The sequence below is a fragment of the Zootermopsis nevadensis genome, unplaced genomic scaffold (genome assembly GCF_977971745.1).
Source record: "Zootermopsis nevadensis isolate Lab colony 2312 unplaced genomic scaffold, Znev_1.0 Znev_ptg000010l, whole genome shotgun sequence".
Lineage (NCBI taxonomy): Eukaryota > Metazoa > Arthropoda > Insecta > Blattodea > Termopsidae > Zootermopsis > Zootermopsis nevadensis.
The window spans coordinates 472944-493311 of record NW_028259142.1 but is presented as its reverse complement, the minus strand read 5'-3'; the positions used below and the strand labels follow the sequence as shown (position 1 = coordinate 493311).

The following is a 20368-nucleotide window of genomic DNA, read 5'->3' as shown; positions in this document are numbered from 1 at the left end:
ATGCACGTTTGTCAGTCACACTTTATTAACTTTTATATTCTGAATTCAGCCCCAAAATATAAGAATGCTAAACACAAGACTCACGAAGCTAAAATATTCACTGTCACAAGAACCACACAGAGTCACCTACAAAACCTGATTTGTCGTCTGCGTTTGTAAGACCATGTTTCATACCACCACTGTCATGTAAAAGCCATTTTGGCGAGAATTTAAAGCGCCTAGTTCTTGCAATGCAGACCCGCATCTCCGCATAAACTCAAAAAAAAAAAAAAAAACATAAAATGTCTCAGGATTGTCAATAACATTTGCGATTTTAAGAAAGTGCGAGGTTGTAACGTAAGGATGCTCGGAGAGCCTTAAGGCCACCCTCAAACGCCTTAATGCCGCCATATTCAGTCACAGTGTCAATTTCATAAGTTATCAAGAGATAAAAGACGTCTAAACTCTTCCACCGTTCACGTAACTCGTGCGAGTTTCGTATCGGGCGGAATTCCTTCATAATTCTACTTGAATGGATGAGAGGAAGTCGGAGGACGGTGGAAGGTCAGGGACGCGGTGGTACCGTGCACGATGCTGTGCGTCCGTCTGTCTCTGTCTGTGCCGGGAATCGCTTCAACTCTCTGGAGGTTACGTATATAAACCGGCCCGGTCCGATTCCGCGCTCAATAGTCTCAGCTGCTGCTCCAGTCGCCAGGCGGTCTCATCTCTCGGTAAGATCAGTCTCACTTCATACAGCACAACTTCAGGAACAATGACTTTAGAGGGAAAAGGCGTGGCGATTTCCACATTCTTCAGCCAGCACTGTTGAGATCGCTTGCAAGTCAAGGAGGATGGAAGAAGATTCGCAAAACGCACACGACATTGCCTTCTGGCTGTAAAATACTACTTAAAATTTAATTATTCTGTCGTATCAAATACTATTTCATCCTTCGCCTTTGACAAATCGCTAGCAGTTCGAACGTCTAGCGCTCAACAGCGGCAAGAGTGACGCATACTGACACCAGGACACGCGGTGGGCAGTACGAACAGGGATGTCAACATGGCTCTCATAAACAAAGCCTAAACTCTTGCCGGATATTTAAATTGCATTAAATGAAAGTGAATCAGGTTAAAGGTTAATTCTTTACGGTTCATAAGCTTCGTATAATCGTCAATATTTCTGAATTATTCTCTTTAGAAGTACTAATTCCTCGAAGGCGCGCCGCGTTACAGAGCAGGTCGGGGCAGACGCAGATTACACCCGACACTGCCAGCGCAGAAGATCGCAGCTCGAACAGCCGAGAGGTTCAAATAATTCCGTGGTTCCTTACGTAAGAGAACTGCATGCAAATGAAGGATCGTTATGTACCACTGTTAACCACATAACAAAACCTCGTTCTGGGACGAGAAATAAACCAGCAACACGGGTTCTTAGCACGAGGTGAATCACAAATATGGCTGAGGCATTGAACATTTAAAAATCCAGTGGTAACTATATGTACCACATAGTTCTAATAATCAGAAATAATAATCGAACAGCATGCACCAAATGATCGTTGTCACAGAATCGCGTTTTATTTTCTTGTTTCTTGTAATGAAGCGAGGACGCGGCTGTTATGAAATGTAAGCTCGCCACACAGCAAATCGCAACAGACCTCAGAATGAGGGTCAGAGGTCTCGAACACGCGTCTTCGTAACAAAGCAAGAAGGTAGCAATGGAAATGTTGCGTGCATTTAGGAGATTGCGCTGAAGTAAAGCACGCACTTGGGGGATCTAGGGGCAGATGGGAGGCTGCGATGTGATGTGAAGGTGTGGTCTGCACGTTTACCTGGTTCAAGACTGGGTCCACTGGCGGGATCCTGTCAACTTGATAATCGATACTGGGGTTCCATAAGAGGCACAGGGAATTTCTCGACCAGCTGAGCGACTAGCAGCTTATCTTTAACAACTATGCTTCATGGAGTTAGAAAATGCTGCACCCTGTAGGTCATATTAACTATTATACGCTGTGATCATTTCATGAGGTGTTTTTAAAATTTCAGGTTATTTGGGGAAAACGTCGGCTGAAAGAATTAATAATTCCAACAGTGAAATTGCTTTCAAAATCGTTTAAATGGCACTACATACAAACATTACGTAAGTCCACATATACGAATAAGAGGTTTGGCGTTTTCACACAAATTTAATATTTTTAGGGGCAGATCGTTTCTCAGAAGGCAATTAGAGAGCGCACAGAGCCAGGCTCCTCCGTCCAGAACTTACATCACTCTAGGCCAACATCTTATGTAACCGAGATGTCAGGTGCCTCGCTTTATTTCCACAATTCGCGTGTCCCTGTGAGGTCGCCGCGTGGGAAAGAGACCACACAGGCTGAAGAAAGTGGTCGAAGTTCAAACCCCAGCAGGTGAGGGGGGGAGGCAACATTAAAGTCGGTCTTATAGAATTTCTGACCAGGTGAGCGACTACTCGGCGAGGCCTATTATCTGACGCCACGGACGTCACAGCCCACTCACACGGCGCAGGAGACAGAATGAGACCGCGGCCGGGGAGGGACCCCTTTCGTCACGGTCGATTTACAATCGATCAGTGGTACTGCACGAGTTCCCGGTCGGATAGCTTGCCTTTTCCGACGTTTCGTGGTCCGTCTGTGTCTCGTCGTATTAGCTTCATAAACGCTATACAAAGTAAGCACCTAAAATATGTAGTTGATGAATCCGCCAGGTAAAAAGTTACTTAATGACGCTGTATCAACTACAGAAGCTATGAGGAGGGGGGGGGGGATCTTAGGATTTGAATGTAGGTCTGTGCTACGAGGCGTTGTCCCTCTGTGCGGTGTGCAAATGTGTGGAGGGGGCGGGTCTTGTACACCTGAACACTGTGCACTGTCTTTCGCAGGCCGACGCAGTCCGCAGTCCACACTATGGCGCCAAGCTACTTGCTGCTCGTCGCACTGGCCGTCTTCCTCAAGGCACCACCCGCTTCCGCGCAGGACAAGAAGATACGTGAGTATGGCCGAGGGCCTCTGCCCCAGCAATTCTTATCAGAGCGCATTACGAGGTGCGGCGATGAAGATGTCCGTCCACGCTGGTCTTCATGTTTCACGTCATACAGACGCTCTGTTTAACTTTGATTTAAAACAAGACCACCAAGGATTACAATTAATTGAGCGCGACAAATTTTAACATATCTGTCAGAGCATCAGTTCAGGATCTTCGGACTTAAATATAAGAATTCGTCATCGAAAGAACAGGGTACGAAATACACCCTCCCGTGTCGGAAACCTTTTATTTTACGAGTTTTCTTACAAAACCACTGTCGGATCACGGAAGTTACATAATAATATTAAAATTACGGTTTTCCTGTGACTAAATCAAGGAGGATGAGAGGGGGCGTGGCATGCAACGCGCACTCCGGAGATAAGAAATATACTAATCCAAAAACGTGAACAGCGTGTGATAATATTAAAACGAGCCAGTACACATAAGACGTTGTGGATTGGATCCGTTTAGATCAGGAGAGAGACCGGTGGTGGGCTCTTGTTAACGCGGCGATGAACCTCCTGGGTCCGTAAAAGCCGTAGGATCTGTAAAACACCCGAGCAAGTGTCATGGAGTACCAGACACGCTGTGGGACCCTGTTCCAATCTCAACATGGCCATTCTGACAGTTGTGACTTGTTCAGCTGATGTATCGTCATCAAACAGGTTCACTCGTCGTGCCCGGCTGCAGCTGAGGCGAGGAGAGTGCTCGTTCGCGTTGGGGTCAGACACGAAGCTCGGACCTCGTGTTGCTGCTGTTATCACAGACGTAAAATGACAGTTGTTACGCGTGGCTAACAATTTAGAGTTTTCCAGTAACAAGGTGTGAATTTCTTGTGGGCTTAGAAAATTAACTAGCTCACCGGTCGGCCTTGCGTTTTTTTGTAAAAAAAAGACCACAAGGAAATTATTATGCAACACGTCGCTGTGTATTTTGAAATGCCAGTGAGTCCGTCTCGATATTCTGTGATCGGACGCCTGACAGTGAAGTCATTCGATTAAAATTCTTGCGGGACTTCAAGCTATCGCAGGGAATGAAGGCATCGAACACGGCTGAAGCCCCCCCCCCCAGAATTTAAGATCTTTCACCTCCGGCTGTTACAAAATTTTTGAGGCCGGTAAAGTTCCGTTCCGTTCTTCTGAGACAAAGTTCGCCCTACCCTCGTTTTGAAACTGCAAATTAGTGTCTTCCAGCGGAACAAAAACATCCTCATGTAATCCATTACTTATAACTGAGTTAATTAAAACACCGAAGTTCGATTTCCAGCAGGGGCAAGTTCCCGGCACCCACCCTGCTTCTTGTACGGCGGGACTTAGCCGACCTGCCAGCCACGGGTATCGCCGACGACCAGGGAATGCGTGGAGGTTTACCTCGACGTTCCCCATTCGCCTCTCTGGTATAGCTGGAGATGTCGCCACATTTTTTTGGTCCAAATGGGATTTCTTAAGCTTCGGATTGCGAAATATTTGTTTGTACTGCGACAAAAAAGGCAATTCTGTCTGCGTTTCACCTGAGAACGAGAAAGTCTGCTTCGGGCAAATATACTTCGGCAAATGTGCACACAGGAATTGCATTAGACCTCGCTTTAAGTACACGATAACGTCTTACAAAACTCAAATACGATGAATTATTTTGAAATATTTTCTACACCCACGAACGAAGTTAGGTAAATTCACACACGCACGTGTTTGGGTCCGAAATCAACAAAACCCGTCGTCATCTGGCACTGAATTTAAGAAAAAAAAATCTTAAACGTAAAAATCCGGACACGTTACACACACGCACGAAACATTTGTGAACTCAGTGCATTCCATAATACATTTTTTCAAGGCAATAATCCGCCATATTGCCAAAAAGGAAACTTCTGTGTGCACGTTTAAAAGAAGAAATTAAGATACATGTTTTTATTTTGATAAGATTTATAATTTACCAACATCGGACGCTGACATTACACAGAAATGCACGAGACACGCAACAGCATTTAACGACGGAATAAACACAACCTATTTTCCATTGCCCCCCTCAAAATTTTCAGTATTTCAAAACGAAATCACTATTTTGAGATTCTGAAATCTTAAACCCTTTACTCTTACACGCTGAAAGACGGAAAATTGTCAAATGCGGCTTTACTGGATCGCGAACTATCCTTGTTTAACGACGTGTAGCAAGTGCCGAGGGCATTCAACGCCTCGTTTTTATCCTATTCAAGTTATGCGGTCATGTTCCCGCGGCACGAACGCCTGACAAATGGATTAATAAGTACCTTGAGTCCACTAAACCTTACATGGAGGTAATCTGACAGCTAGACTGCCGAGCACATTCACATTAATAAGCAAATTACGATGCAGTCTCGATGCAGAACGAGATGCCATGCGCCAGGAATCTGGCCTCATTGCCGTTCGGTGGAACTCGGCGAGCGAGGGGCGAATTGCGACAGAACTTTAAAGAAAACGCGAGTGGGAACGCAGAACCGTTTCGGCAGGGGCGCGGTGTAGACCCCGCGTTACAGATTTTAACGAGGCACCACGCGAGCGCAAAAACACGGCATATCCAATATCCGACACTCTATCAACTGACCAAGTTAAGAAGTAACGAACGTGCTCAGCATTCCTGATTCGTAGTCGGAAGGTCCCAGGTTTAAATCTCAGCCATGAGACCGCCTACTGAGCCTTCTCGTGGTTTTACCCAGTATCTCCAGACAAATTCAGGAATATAGCCTTGCATTATGCCACGACCACTTCCAATTCATTAGTCACTGTATCTTTTGACGTCGTCATACAAACCACAAATGACAAGACGATTGGTGAACAATGACTTGGAACGAATTTGGAAGGAAGTTTTAAGGACCTTCGTCGAAGAGCTATGGCGCCACTAGCTTGGGTCGACTGAGGAAGTCCATTAAAATTACTAGTCAGGTTAAATGTCATCTTCGCCAGGAATGTAAACATGGACTTCCTGAACCGCGCAATCGCAAAGCTGAAGTCGCTCAGGTAGTCACAAAGTTCCCAGCCCTTCCGCTGTCGCGTTCATTCAAGCCAGCCACCTTTCCCTATTCTGCGCCAGATTAATCCAGTTCATAACTCCAAACCCATTATCCTCCTACATCTAACCCGTCTCCTTTCATCAAAAGGCAAATCTTGTTGACGTGTGCCTCTAAAAACAGACGTTTCGTCCGAATCCACTGATTTCCCTCTTTCAAGACGCGGCACCAAACGTTCGTTACAGTAGTTCCCCGCGATCGTGCGGCAACTTCTCCGACTCGTGTGTTCACCGTGTGGCCTAAACGAGGAATGGCAGGCGATATCGCGATCATAAAGCTTGCCGGAAGAAAAGAAGAATGAATTCGAGAGTCGTGAATCCTATTAATATTTGAGACTAATTGATAGTAACTTTCTGCTGGAGCGCTAAAAACATTTCACACGACATATTCACCCGAGACGAAGCCAGTCATCTGTTTCTGTCGCTATGTTACAGCGGATTTCATCAAACTCTGCAAGAGAAGCGACCCGCAGCTAAACGAATGCATCACGGACTCAGTGGAGCACCTCAAGCCAGCACTCGAGAAAGGTGAGATATCTACTTAATGATCAGTGGCGGCTAGTGTGCCTCGCGAATTTCTGAGGTGGGTATTTATTCGATCCTGAAGTTATATAGTATCTCCAAGCTGAGGTTTTAAATAGAAATACAAATTTTTATTTTAAATTTTCATCTCAGCTTATAACTTAAGCTAATGAAAGGATAACATAACCCACTTCAAGCATGGACAAAAGGCTTAGGACTGTAAGTTTCGTCTCACTGTTACTGGTAAGGGCTGGATTCAGTGTGATGTATCTCAAGATGGCTGCTTTCTGGATTGTAGCGCAGTGTAGTCTGGTAGAAGGTTACCAGCGTTACAGAGGTCCAAGATACTTCCGTCATCAGGGCGATGTTGGTAAACTTCTACCAGACTACACTGCGCTTGAACTCAAGAGACAGCCATCTACAAAAATCATAAGTAACGAGTATCTTATAAACCTTCCGTTCAAGTTGAAGTGTGAAAGCAAAAGAGAACTCCAATTTTCTCAGGAGTGGAGGGGATCGTCCCTTCCTTGGAGCCGCTGCGGATGAACGAGGTCCCCATCATAGACAACAACGGATTGAGAATCGTGGGCAAAGACGTCAAGACCTACGGCTGTAGCGACTTCAGGATCTTTAATATGAAGTGAGTACGATCTGATCGTGCGTCTCAGGCCTACGACAGCGCTCGCCGCAGGAACACTTTGCCGGCTGACCGGCCAGTCCCGAGCCCTGAACTAAGCGTAGCATTTACCATGTCCACAGAGCGGACGTCGGCAGCAAGATGGACCTGGAGTTCGACCTGGAACTTCCAATGCTGTATACAGTCGCCCAGTATGAAGTCAGCGGTCGGATTCTGCTGATCCCTATAAAGGGAAACGGGCCTTTCTACGGAAACTGGTGTAAGTTGCACTCGCTCTTACCAGAACCGGGTCATGTAACAATTCGTGTCAGTCGCGCTGAAGGAAGAGGCGTTTCTTCAGCTGCTGGGTTGATAAATTCCACCGATTAAATCGAGTTACGTTACACAGCGCCGAATGAGACAGGGGCATTGTCACGAGTGGTTCAAGCTGTAGGTGGCAAAGTATCTTTAGCCACCAGGTCAGCATTCGAATGGAAAAGGTAAGGTAAAGCACTTTATCACCAGAAACGTAACCACGAGACCCTCCTTCGCGTAAGCAGACAGGAAGTAACGAGCGAACTGCGAAGAACGCGTGGCAATTTGTTGCATTTTGTTCAACATTTATTCCGTCCAAGGTCGTTAAATCCACTTTGTAGATGAACCTCATTGCAGAAAAAGATAACAAGTGTATCTAATCTCATAAGTATTCGTGACTTCCAATTATAATACGAAGACTTATAGCCAGTCGCAGTCACTTATCACGTATCCCATGCGCAGCGGAGTGCACGGCCCACGTGACCCTGGACGGCGACTTGGAAGACAGGAGCGGATTCAAGTTCGTCAGATTCAACACCCTGAGAATCGTCTTCACGATGGGGAAGGGCAGGGTGGAGCTGCGAAACCTGTTCAACGGCGACAAAGTCCTGGGTACGTACACACATTCAATACCAAGTTTCGTCAAAATCCGTCAGTTGGTTCGGATCCGATTAAGAGTGAGAGAGACAAGAACATGGTACAATCATAAACCAATCTTGCATAAAAAAAGTGAGTAAAAGTTATAATCTCAGTGACTTACGATCTGTTGCCCAGGCGACGCAGTGAACTCCGCCATCAACTCTAACTTCAAGCAGGTCCTGAAGGAATTGCAGCATCCGATTGAGAAAGCGCTGGAGGACGCCATTCTCGAAATAGCGAACGACTGCGTACGAGATTTCACCTACGACCAGCTGTTCCCTCTAGAATAAGACGGCGTGAGAAACCCAATAAGTACACCATAGCCGCTTAAGGATTTTAAAAATAGATTTCCATATTTAACCCACATCTTTACTCAATATTTGTCCATAAGATTTCGCGCATATGAAATTTTCGTTCAGGATATTAATTTTATTTCGGTAAGTGTCGAAAATGTTGTGACACTTCCTAAAGCACGAGGGCTGTCCAAAAATACACCCCCGTTAACCGATTCACTTACGCTGTGCGGCGTTAGTAATGGCCTCATAAAGACTATTATTCACGTGGTGCAGATAACACTAAAATAATAACGAAAAGAAGAATGAACGACAATTTTTGCTAAGGGTTTCTTTTAAGTAAAGAACAAACTCATTTTGGCTGCAACCAAATAAAATGTTCTCGGAACGCTGAAACTACAAATAAATTCTAAAAAAATCCGACAATCTAATGCGTTACTTAAGCACATGAACACGATAAGACTGATTATTCTGAACTAGTTCAGCATAAAATATCAATAACACACTTTTGTGCTCAAACGCGATGGAACAGAATTATAGTGACATCTAAAGTAACTTATGATTCATATTCCTGCGTGATGTGGTATAATATTAAAAACACTTAAAGAAAGTATCAATTTCTGGAAATAATACTAATAAAATGTTTCACTGCTCATAAAAGTTTCTATGTTTCTAGAATTTACAGCAAAATTCAAATTCATGTTGTTCTATACAAATAAACGTGATATTGCAAAGGAAATATGCTGTGTCTTCCTAATAGTTCCACAAAAAAATCTCATGGTTTTTGTCGAATACAAAAATTCTGTTAATAAAGCAGAAAATGACGTAACATTTTACGATGACGAAACACCAGAGTACGCGATGGACAGGTCGTACAGAACGCATGGGAACGAAGAGAAATGCTTTGAACATTTTAGTGAGGAAACCTGAAAGGAAGACACCTCTTCGACGACTTAGGCGTAGATGGGAGGATATTATTAAAATGTAAATTAGACGAATAAGCTTTGAATCTGAGCACTGGGCACAGCTGGTTCAGCATGGGGTCTGGGAGTTTGCTCTTTTCATGAACCTTTGGGTCCCATGAAAGACAGGGACTTTCCTGACCAGGTGATTGATTGTCAAATTCTGAAGGACGACGGTAAGATTCGAGATATGGGATTAGAATTCACGGACAACAAAAATGAACTTTATTTCGCTACTAATACAAAATAAAATCTGCTAACACATGTGAAATCCAGGAACAGAGTGAATGTTATAACTTTCGAGGGCAATTTTCATACCCGAGAGGCATCAGAGTAATTTACTTCTTCAAAACCCTCTTATGGTTAAAGTCGTCGTAGCAGCGAGCGGAGACGGTGACACGGCCTAACTTCGTTGTTCACTGCTGAGTTAACATATTTAATAAATAAAATCCAATTAAAGGAAACAGTTTGACAGATTTAACAGCGAGAATTAAGAAAATCACGAAACTCCTTTTAAGGCCACAAACGCACATTTTCCCTACTTAATGGACAAATGTGGCCAGGAAATATTTGTCAGGAACTGACGTGAGAGGTGTTAGGTTGGTAGTCCTTCAATTTATTTTTCGGGTACACAAAACTACAGTCCACAGTCTGTACAACATTACAAAATGAAAACAGCAACATTTTCACAGACGTACATTTCTAAGCAGCAAAGATAAAAAACAAAGCAGAGAAATACTGAGGTGTTGAACGAGTATTCGTTGGTTTGACCGGAAGCCGACCAGCGATGTGAATGCGGCAACGAACACCTGGTGTTCCATAAAGGACGGGTAATATTTTGACTGGGAAATAGCAGTCAGCTAGTTTGCAACCGCATCTGTCCACCCTCAACAGCTGCAGACAATTTCTACATTACGCGACTACGACAACTCCCCCTGACCTTCCGGCCTCTCCTGGAGCTAGTCGTCAGGCAGCAGCTCCTGAACAGTGAAATGCTGTGTGATCTTGTTTGCTATCTTCTGGATAATATCCTTGACCGTCTTCTCTACAATTGGCTTCAAGTACGCGATCAGCTCCTTCGGGTTCTCATTCAAAGCGGCATTCGTCGCTTCACCTGTGAGAGACAATATCTTATTCGGATGATGTGCATACGAAAGTTACCAGTCCTGACAACAAATGACACCTACGCCTCACTGCTGAAACCCTCATTAAAATAAACTTCTTCCCGCCAAAAAATTCCTACGAAGTTTCAACATTCGCTTGTGACCTCATTGCATATAGTGCAAGCTTCCGACTAATGAAACTAACTGAACATAAAATTATTCGACATGAAAATTTTGTTAAGCAAAACTTTATGCGATCGCTTCGGGCATTGCCAAAAACTCGTTACCTAGAAACTTGTCGCCGTTGAACAGGTTGTCCAGACGCACGTGGTAGCCTCCGATGGTGATTTTCATGTCGATGTTGTTGAACTGCAGGTAGCTGCCGTCCGCCTTTTTCATCAGCTGAGCGTACAGCACCACGTCTCCCTTACAGTCCGCTGCGGGCAGCAACAAGCACGTATACACTCGCTTCTCGCAGAGACGCATTTAAGACCAAACAGCTGACCGTGGTTATCACAATTCCTCAATATGGCCACACAAGGATGTCTAAGATGTGCATTAACCATCAAAGTAACACTGCAATGCGGGGGTTCCCAAATGCACACTTTCCATTTCAAACACGAAAAGATCCTCGCATGCGAGTAGTTAACACTGACGATCAATAAATAAATAAACAGAATAGTGAGCGAAACAAGATATCTTATAGCTAACTAACTAGATGGCTTACCGAACCCGAAGGTTCATCACCGAATTAACCAAAGCCCTCCACCGGACCCTGTCCTGGGCCAAGAAAATCCAGTCTCCTTCAACTCATATCTCCCATAGATCCCGCCTGAGATTATCCTCCCATCTACGTCTAGGTCTCCCCAGCGGTCTCTTCCCCTCAGGCTTCCCAAATAGTGGACCCAACCAACCAGATGGCTTACCGAACCCGAAGGTTCATCACCGAATTAACCAAAGCCCTCCACCGGACCCTGTCCTGGGCCAAGAAAATCCAGTCTCCTTCAACTCATATCTCCCATAGATCCCGCCTGAGATTATCCTCCCATCTACGTCTAGGTCTCCCCAGCGGTCTCTTCCCCTCAGGCTTCCCGTCCAATACCCAGTGCACATCTCTTGTCCCATCCATGCGCGCTACATGCCCAGCTCATCTCATTCTTCTTGACTTAATCATCCTGACAATTTGTGGGAGGGGTACAATTTTTTAAGATCATCTGTATAGGATTTGAGGTAAGTCTGAAGATGGTTGTCTCCTGGGTCGTTGCGCAGTGTGGTTTGGTAGACTTCCACCAACGTTTCAGAGGTCATACTGCCTCCGTCATCAGGGCGATAAGTAATTTGACTCTGGTCGTATTCCGAACAGAATACGAATTTTACTATACTTCACACATTCGATCACATTCAGAAATCGTACGGATCCATACACGACGGCAACGTTCATAAAGCTACGAGACTTTTCTTTCCGGATGCAAAGAAAGACTGTGAGCATTTACACGGTTGAAGTATTCCATTTCATTCGGAGGCAGAATTGCGAAAACTGATCCTCCAACGAGGAACAACATGAAGATGCTGTACTCACTGGCGTTGGCTTTCACGGGTCCTTTCCCCTTCAGAGGCAGGACCAGCAACCTACCGCTCACCTCGTAGGCCCCATCGAAAGTCAGGTACGGGAGGTCTACGCTGATGTCCACCTGGTAGTTCTCCAAATCCACGCTGCGACAAATAAATCTGCCTTAAACAAGCACGTTTCTAGTTCCGCGATAGACGCAGACTGACTACGAGGCCAACGCTCCTGATTTAACCCCTCCCCCCGCCTCTCACAGTCCACAATCTACCATCTTCCGGCGCAGGTCGAAGCAGATTTATCTGGCTCGGGTTATATCGAGCCCTACCTAGGGTACACAAAACCATCACCACGGCAACCCACCTTCTAACATCCGAGTATCGTCATCCTACATCTCCGTCTCCACCTCCCATGGTATCTTATACGTTCACATCATGAAGAATAATAATATTAAAATTTACATCAGGACACCTTTCGTGTGGGTTAAAGCGACTGACGCGTGTAGCCGACAAATCGCCATCTAGTGCGTGGAGATATACCTCCGCGCGGGTGCCCCTACACCCATTTCAGATTACTGCCCTTATCACCGGGGCGTGACCTACTTCAGCTTCCTGATGACGAAGCTCCCGGGGCCGTAGATGTCGATGTTCTTCCCCACGGCCTTGATCCCAGCGCCCTGAGCCACCAGGATCTCGGGCAAAGTCAGAGGCTCGATGGACGGCACGTCCAGGTCGGGAATTCCTGTCAACATCGAGAGGAAACGTGAGATTCCGGGTGCATCCACCTCCTGCACTAAATATGAGGCACAACACAGCTAATAGCAGACCCCACCTACAGTCCTCTCCAACCTCGTCCTAGCCACAGGCCAGCCAACAACGGTCGCAGTCATCCACTCACCTTTCAGCAGATACGGCCGCAGAGTTTCAATGGAGTTTATGATGCAATCATTCAGTTTCGGGTCACTCCTTTTACACACCTTGATGTAGCTCGCTGGAACAGACAAAAGCGATTTCACTAATCACTCTGCGAGTTCTCAGATTTTTCACGGCTGTGAAAATGTCGGTGGTGATCTTTTGGGCCGTGATGCCTGGCGAACGATATACATCACGACCCTGAAGATGGAGCAATGCGTTTCACCGAAACCCTTTAAACCTACAAGCATGTCCGCACTAAGTGATTTGTCTAATTAAGTCAGGGGAACCCCGAAGTCTATTCTTAAAGTAATGGTTGGCCATTTCATCGCAATCACGTGTCGCCATCGTTATGGCCTTCGAACAAACGAACCAGCACACAATTGATACTTTCCGCACGTCTAACTGCCTGCGCAAAACATAAACATGGCTTGATAGTCGTTTGTTGCACACCAAATTTCCCACGCATTTGGCTCACAAAGACGCTTACGACCGCAGAGACGACCTGCTGGCACGTAGACAGAAGACAGACACTTGCCGTGAATATTAAGAATCTTAAGAGGATCCACGACCACAGAATGTGCTGGCTGAAGAATGCAGGCCCACACAACCGATGAAAATGCTCGAAATACACTGCAATCAGAATACGGCTGAATATCGATGTTTCCTGAACAGAGTGCCCGCTGCCTAGGCTCCGCACACCAACTAAACATCGCGCCTGATCGGCACGCCGGTACCATCCCGACCTTCGGCTTCTGGGTCATCATCACGTTTCGGAGAAAGCAGTCGTTTGGTGCTCGACCTTGGAAAACCCGCAGAGGACGTGGTGACTAGCCGCTGAGACATGTCCGGATTATGACGCTACTTCAGCAGTAACCACGCGTCGTCTGCGCTCTTCCTGTGTTTCCTTTATTAAACTCACTCAGGAAAGTGTCCAAAACAGGAGTATGCTGCCTTCTGGAATGCTGCGGTCTGGTCGGGTATACACTGACCGCCGTCGCCAAGCTCGACCACAAGAAGTCCCACTATCACAACAAAAGCAGTTTCGGAGTCGATGGAATGAGACAGATGAATATAACATATTTTAAGAAAGAATAGAGAAAAAATGTCTTATAGCATATTTCTACCTGTTGTACAGGTAATCTTTGGTACGTTAAGAGGAAATAATCCTTACTAAACTAACTTAACCCTGAGGATCAGCTAAGCGAAAAAACCCCGCTCCAGTGCAACCTGGTCCACCACGAATTTCCCTCCAAACGATAAACTCTCCATTTCGGAAGGAGAATTATGTATTGTAACATTTCTCATTTCCACATAGGGCATCAATTAGTGGAAAATATCAAATTCGACGTAAGTTGAAAACCCCTTCTTTCGAATGACACGAAATAGATGCATGTTCGTCGCCTACTCGGGAATTAAAGTCTCCACTATTCATTCACCTTCGATTAGCATTACGGCAGCTTCCTATTTTAACAACACTTTTTCAATTCCACTGTTCCTTTATGTCAGTTCGAAGGATGGAATATAAACTCCAAATAATGTGGAAGACATCGACAGCCGTTGCTGGACGACATACGGACCCCAGAGATATGAGAGTGTAGATCAACAAACTGGGTTCCGAAGCTGACACGTTCACAAGTTCCTTGTGATGTTGTAACAAGTTATCCACTTGTTCTATAATCCTTTAATGAATCATCAGCCACTAGATAAACAGGGCTAGTCTAAATGATGTTACCGATTTACTTACGTTTAATGAAATTCAGATGCACAAAATTGGTACCGTTGGAAAGAGAAACTCTCCAAGTTTCGTTTCAGTACATCACAGGCGTTCAACGTGAGACCCCATGGTAACTCAGCACACATCCAGCCTGTAGTCGAGTTCATCCCAGACACATTGCAGCATATCACGATCGATTACTGCAATGGCTGCTGTGATACGCGCTCGCAGATCAAGCAAGGTCCGTGGTAAGGGTGGCACGAAGACTTTATCTTTGACGAACCCCCACAGAAAAGAATCACAGGGCGTCAGCTCCGGTGAACGTGGAAATCCAGGACACAAATGGCAGCCATTTTCTCTCATATCGCCCCTGGCGGCAAACAGTGTTACTACGCGGCCGCGAAGTATACCAACATAAACTTGGAGAGTTTCTCTTTCCATCGGTACCAATTTTGTGCATCTGAATTTCATTAAACGTGAGTAACACGTGTTTAAAATCGGGGACATCATTTAGACTAACCCTGTATTATTTCCAAGCTGTATCTGAGACTCGTGAATGATAAGTCGTTAGAGAAGACACATGACTTACCCGTATCTCAAATTAATCCCATGGAGTAGAGTCCTTGATCGCAGCACAACTAGTCATAAAATTATTCGTCTTTTATGGAACCCGCAGGTTCATTACCGTGCTAACAAGAACCCGCCTAGTGAACCCTAATCTGACTCAAACGAGTCCAATTCATGAATTCACTTCCATATACACCCAAGTATCCTCTTCCCTTCGCAATTTCGGACTAAAACTTTGTGTGAATTTTTCGATTCCCCGATGCGTGCTAGACGCTCAGCCATTCATTACCCTTGATTTGTTAACCCTACTAATACCTTGTAAATAGCACAAATTCTTCATTGTGCTGTTATCTCCTCTCTCTCGCGTACAAATATTTTCCTCAGGACCTCGTGTCCGGCATCAAGGTGTAATTCCAGAATTATCTCGCTGAAACTGAATAAAACCACGCACAGACTGAACAGTTCTGGGATTGAATTCAGTGGTCCTCGTGCTGCCAGGTTTTATCCCTCGCTAATGATAGAAGGAGAGTCTACGAAATCCCTTTGTCATCGGCGAAAGCCCGACCCCAGTTCACGAGACGGTCATTCATATTTCGCCAACATTTTCAAACTGTTTAGTCACCTCTGAAATAGCCCTGTTGTGAGATTTCGGATGACTCAGGAAATTTAACATCAACGACTGTGCAGGAACAGCTGGTACCCATCCTCTGCGGTTTGCCAGATTAGCACCAAATTATTTTCCGTGCGTGATCTTGCTTTCAGTAAGGCTTCAAACTGTTTGTGCGCAAATCTGTGGGAAAACACAAACGCCTTTTGGGCACCTCTCGGGGTCTGTCTCCCTGATACAGACACCTTCTCTCGCACAACAGTTTTCACAACAAATCGAACTCGTACCGGAAGCGAGACACAGCCGAAAGGTGTTTTGCAATCTAAAACACGGAGAAAGCGAGTGTCCTCTGACCTTGCGGAATATGTACAGCAACTGGAAATTAGAAGCCTAATTTCTGCGGTTTACAACCCAAATTATCCATCAATCATATTCAATTTTCTATTCAATCTCTTTGTTGGTATTTCAATTTGAACGTACATTTCCGCCTGTTACTGGGTTCTCAGTTAAAGTCAGGTAAATTTTGTTCTGATTCATAACCGTCAACACAAAAGTCCTCAATCGGACGTGACCCTGAGCCAGACCAATTCACTTAACAACGCTAAACATCAGAAGATTAATGTGCATTTTAGTGTAACCCAGCATCTTAATTTCTGTAATTAATTTTGCTGTTACACTCGGTCTCTCTATTAACAAATAAATTCATTTTTCATTAAGCAAGCAACTTAGATGCGTGACCAATCAAAAAGGTTCGAGACTGCTGGTAGCATACAACCGGGGATATTTTATAAAAACATATAAAAACTAAAAAGCGAAGAATTATAATAATTAACGTGTAACTTCCTGTTAACCGGAAAAAGCAACATTTAGCACTCCAGACGTCCGGGGAGCCGAGTAATGCGACAAATATCGCGGTTTCCTGGCAAACGTTGACACAACACCACCACGACCACTTCCTTCCACATCTACTATCCCTGATGAACAGACTTACGGATCCTGGACTGTTCCGCGAAGTTGAACAACAAACAGCTGACGGCCAAAAACACAGCGGTCTCCATGGCGACAGGAGGCAGCTGAGCTGAGCTGAGCGCGATGCCCTACACCCCTTGAGTGCACTGGACAGAGCAGCAGCCGTTGTGGGATGGCCGCTGGGGGTGCCGCCTTCTTATACAAACGAGGCATCTGGCCTCTTGCCCCTCCGCGCCCCCTCCAACGTTGCGACAGGTCGCGATTAATCGGGAACTGCGTCTCAGTCGGTAAAGTGACTGGCTGTGGGCTGAAAGGCCGTGATTCGATTCCCGACAGGGCAGACAGACTTTTAGGGTCCACTTAACCTCATGTGCAACATCAATAGAAGCTGGGCCTCCATTTCTCCCTACACCTTCGTGGACCGGTGGGGACAAGTTTGCTTCGTCCCGACAATGGCCGCGCTGTTCTCGTTTATTTATTCATCATTTCTTCCCTGCTTTACCCTAAACAGCAACTTCAAACAGGTTACTTTTCTTTAGAACGATCTACCTGTTCCTCATTCAGATAAATAGTTTAATCTCAACAAGTAACAGCTGCAGTTGATACATGATAGCAGAATAGTTCACACTGCCGTCGCAGTTCCATCCTGACAACCTACCCCCTCCCTAAGTTATTCTAATGTCATCTTCCCATCTCTTTCACGTTCTACCAAGTGATCCTTTTAAGAGAGGCGAATTATGTCATCTCACCTCTAAATGACCCGCGATACGGAACAAGTGAAAGCATTACATCATTCTGCAGTTCTCCGCGGCCTTCAGGGGTAAGAGGCTTCGAAGAGAACAATCCAAATGCGATCGTCAGTTTTCTTCACACACACAAGACTATCTAAATTCTGAATAAAATTGCATTAAGGCACTGAGCAGTCGATTTTTTCTGACACGTTTATTAAGCAGTGTCGGTCTCCTGGGTAATATCGCCGCATGACAAAGATTAGAACAAAGGATAATCAAACGACGCACAATATCAGTCAATCAATCATTGGCACGCACTCAGAGCCTCGCTGGAATGGTTTGCACAAAACTTCGAAAGACACAGGTGAGTCATTTGTGAGACGCAATAGCGAGTGGATGGCGCGTGACCCTGGTCACGTGACTGCGGAGGAACAACTGCACGTAGCCGTTACGTGTCCCGACTGACATAACCGAGGAGCGGGAAACATTCGGTGGTCGTCTAGAAACGCGTTTGCGGGCAACATCGACGGGGTACGAGGACACTGATCAGAGCTTCGGAAATCCTTTCCTAAGTAATCACCATCAGGGCAATGAAATTCTAATGTTTTGAAATATTTTCTACTTGTGGGAATAACACTGAGAAGCTGGTCGTAGGTCAGATACTCATCTGTTTATGGAACCCCGGGGTTCAGTACCATCTTCACAGGAGCCAGCTACTACCGGTCTCTACCTAAGCCACATGAATCCAATCTATATCAAACGTTTAAGCGCAGTCTTCCTCCTGACGTTGTCCGGCACGAGGCGTGCCCCTGGATCTATTTAAAATTCTATGTCCATGTTAACATAACCCCCACATGAGCCTGGCTAACCTTGGTTTTTAACCAGAGGAAGGAGTGTTTCACACCGATGTGCTAAAACGCCTATATGCAATACAAATGTGAAACAAACAAATTCTCACACCAGGTATGAAGTACAAGGAAAAGGCAATCGTCGCTTATTTCAACATTTTGCTGGAAAGCAGTCTGTCCATCCGTCCGTTTCTACCCGAGGGCACTAGGCTTCTATTTCTGGTGGATTTAACAACGCTCGGATATAATGTTCAGAAGGTCTTACTGTGTGTTCTTCGTTGGCAGGTTTTGCAACTTAAAATGTCAGTAGTTCATGACTCGTGACTAATTATCCGGGGCCAAGGTAACCCTGCACAGGTTCGAAGATTACAAACCTAAACATGCCCCCACATTGCATAACAATGCTTGAAGTTGCAAGCCCGGCACACCTTCAATGTAAAGCGTTTCGGAAAACTCGTCCCCAGGAACGGTTATAACCACGCTCAAGAGTTCGCGGAGTTTTGGCCCAGAAGACCTCAATCCAAAGCAAGGCGTTTCCACCTCTAATGAAATCAACCGGTCGCCTGCACACAATGCGAAATTATTAAGACCTACGAGAGACTCGAAGACCAACTAACAAACGTCACGCCGCCGACTCCTTCCTGAACCTCGCCTAATTGAAGTCCGTTATACAATGTCCCCAATGCCCTAGCAAGAGAATGCCTGCATTTGTAATCCACCAGTTTCCGTTAGTATCGTTCAGTCAACCAGCATTCCTACGAAATCAATCCGTCAATCAACCGGCCAGTCTTAACGAAAAACGGGTTGGCCTCAGCCAGTCAATCAGCCAGCTACAACACCCTCTTCGCTGCAGACGAACAACTGGCGAGGCTGCACAAAGCCAATAGGAGGAGAAGTATTTCGTGTCGATTGGGGGCTGCAAAACGCGTAGCAAGGTTTCGATCCGGTAAACAAACAGCTCACGCTCCTGCGAGCTACGAAAGCTGTTTTCCTCACTGCCGGAACAGCCACAGGGCTGTGGTCGCTTCACTGTTTACTCTCGATGGATCGCCGAGAAGAATATGACTGCCTTGTTATTGATTTGTATCCGACAACGGGATGGACGCCAGCGCCAACCCAACCACCATCCAACGCCGACTGAGAACACATGGAGCGGTTCAGAACTATGCAGCAAGGGCATATCTCCTCCTTTCCACTCGTCCCAAACGTAACAGCTTCCTCCTACAGACACTTATTAGAACGCCTGCATGCAAGGTCACCGGTCGAACTAAGACGTATGAGGTCGGAACAACCTTCGACATAATCTGCGGAGGGTAGCTACTGAAGGTTCAGAACCACTTGATATCCGATACGCGCCCCACGATCCATCTTAATGTTATCCTTGAATGTCTGCTCTGGGTTCCCTTCAGAAAACAGATTCACCTTGACACCCACACAGAATAATGCAGAATTATTATCATATGCTCATATCTTCCGGTCTCAGGTCTTGCAAGCAGAGCCCATAGTAACAGTTGTTACTAAGCGACTTGACAGTCGTAATGAAAAGAGTGGCTTAAAGGCCAGGAGAAGTTATCCTCGATTTAAACACCTGCACCTACGTACTTAGGTTCTGAGACACGTCAAAATTCCTTCCAGCGCCCTCGATCGTATAGTCGCCGCTCGGTTTCCGGGGCAACCGTCGCATACTGAGTGTTGACAATTCGATCCCCAATGAGAAACACACACAAGGACGATCGCACGATGTTGTTCAAGAACACTACAGCGTTCAGCGGAAAACTACTGCAGGCCTACCAACAGCCCGGAGACAAAGCGAGATGCGTGGTTATAAACACACTACGGAAACAAAATGAAACAGCTTCCGTGTTTTCCGGCATTCGTCTGTCATGTTAAGGTCAGTGTAGGAAGGGAAACGATCACTGAATAAATCTTTAAAATTATTAAACTACG

The 20368-nt window shown here is 45.6% G+C and overlaps 2 protein-coding genes across 2 annotated transcripts; one reads left to right on the top strand and one right to left on the bottom strand.

The window, feature by feature from the left end:
• The first annotated feature begins 568 nt into the window (after window positions 1-568).
• Jhbp3 (Juvenile hormone binding protein 3) lies at window positions 569-9181 on the top strand. Its single transcript, XM_022074359.2, has 7 exons — window positions 569-710; window positions 2876-2982; window positions 6493-6585; window positions 7084-7219; window positions 7339-7475; window positions 7973-8122; window positions 8285-9181. Exons 2-7 carry the CDS (start codon window positions 2901-2903, stop codon window positions 8437-8439), a joined length of 753 nt encoding a protein of 250 aa, XP_021930051.1. The 5' UTR covers window positions 569-710; window positions 2876-2900; the 3' UTR covers window positions 8440-9181.
• Window positions 9182-9999: 818 nt separating this feature from the next.
• Window positions 10000-17030, bottom strand: LOC110834825 (circadian clock-controlled protein daywake). Its single transcript, XM_022074369.2, has 6 exons — window positions 16865-17030; window positions 12969-13061; window positions 12674-12812; window positions 12087-12220; window positions 10795-10944; window positions 10000-10518 (listed from the first exon to the last, which is right to left on the bottom strand). The coding sequence occupies exons 1-6, from the start codon at window positions 16929-16931 to the stop codon at window positions 10364-10366; spliced, it is 738 nt and encodes a 245-aa protein (XP_021930061.2). The 5' UTR covers window positions 16932-17030; the 3' UTR covers window positions 10000-10363.
• Between the last annotated feature and the right edge of the window lie 3338 nt (window positions 17031-20368).

Coding starts and splice junctions, on each gene's coding strand:
- Jhbp3 (XM_022074359.2), top strand. CDS start 2,901: ATGGCGCCAAGCTACTTGCTGCTCGTCGCACTGGCCGTCTTCCTCAAG. Junction 7,220..7,338: donor TTCAGGATCTTTAATATGAA/GTGAGTACGATC, acceptor CCATGTCCACAG/AGCGGACGTCGGCAGCAAGA. Junction 8,123..8,284: donor CAACGGCGACAAAGTCCTGG/GTACGTACACAC, acceptor TCTGTTGCCCAG/GCGACGCAGTGAACTCCGCC.
- LOC110834825 (XM_022074369.2), bottom strand. CDS start 16,931: ATGGAGACCGCTGTGTTTTTGGCCGTCAGCTGTTTGTTGTTCAACTTC. Junction 12,813..12,968: donor GCGGCCGTATCTGCTGAAAG/GTGAGTGGATGA, acceptor CGATGTTGACAG/GAATTCCCGACCTGGACGTG. Junction 12,221..12,673: donor TTCGTCATCAGGAAGCTGAA/GTAGGTCACGCC, acceptor TATTTGTCGCAG/CGTGGATTTGGAGAACTACC.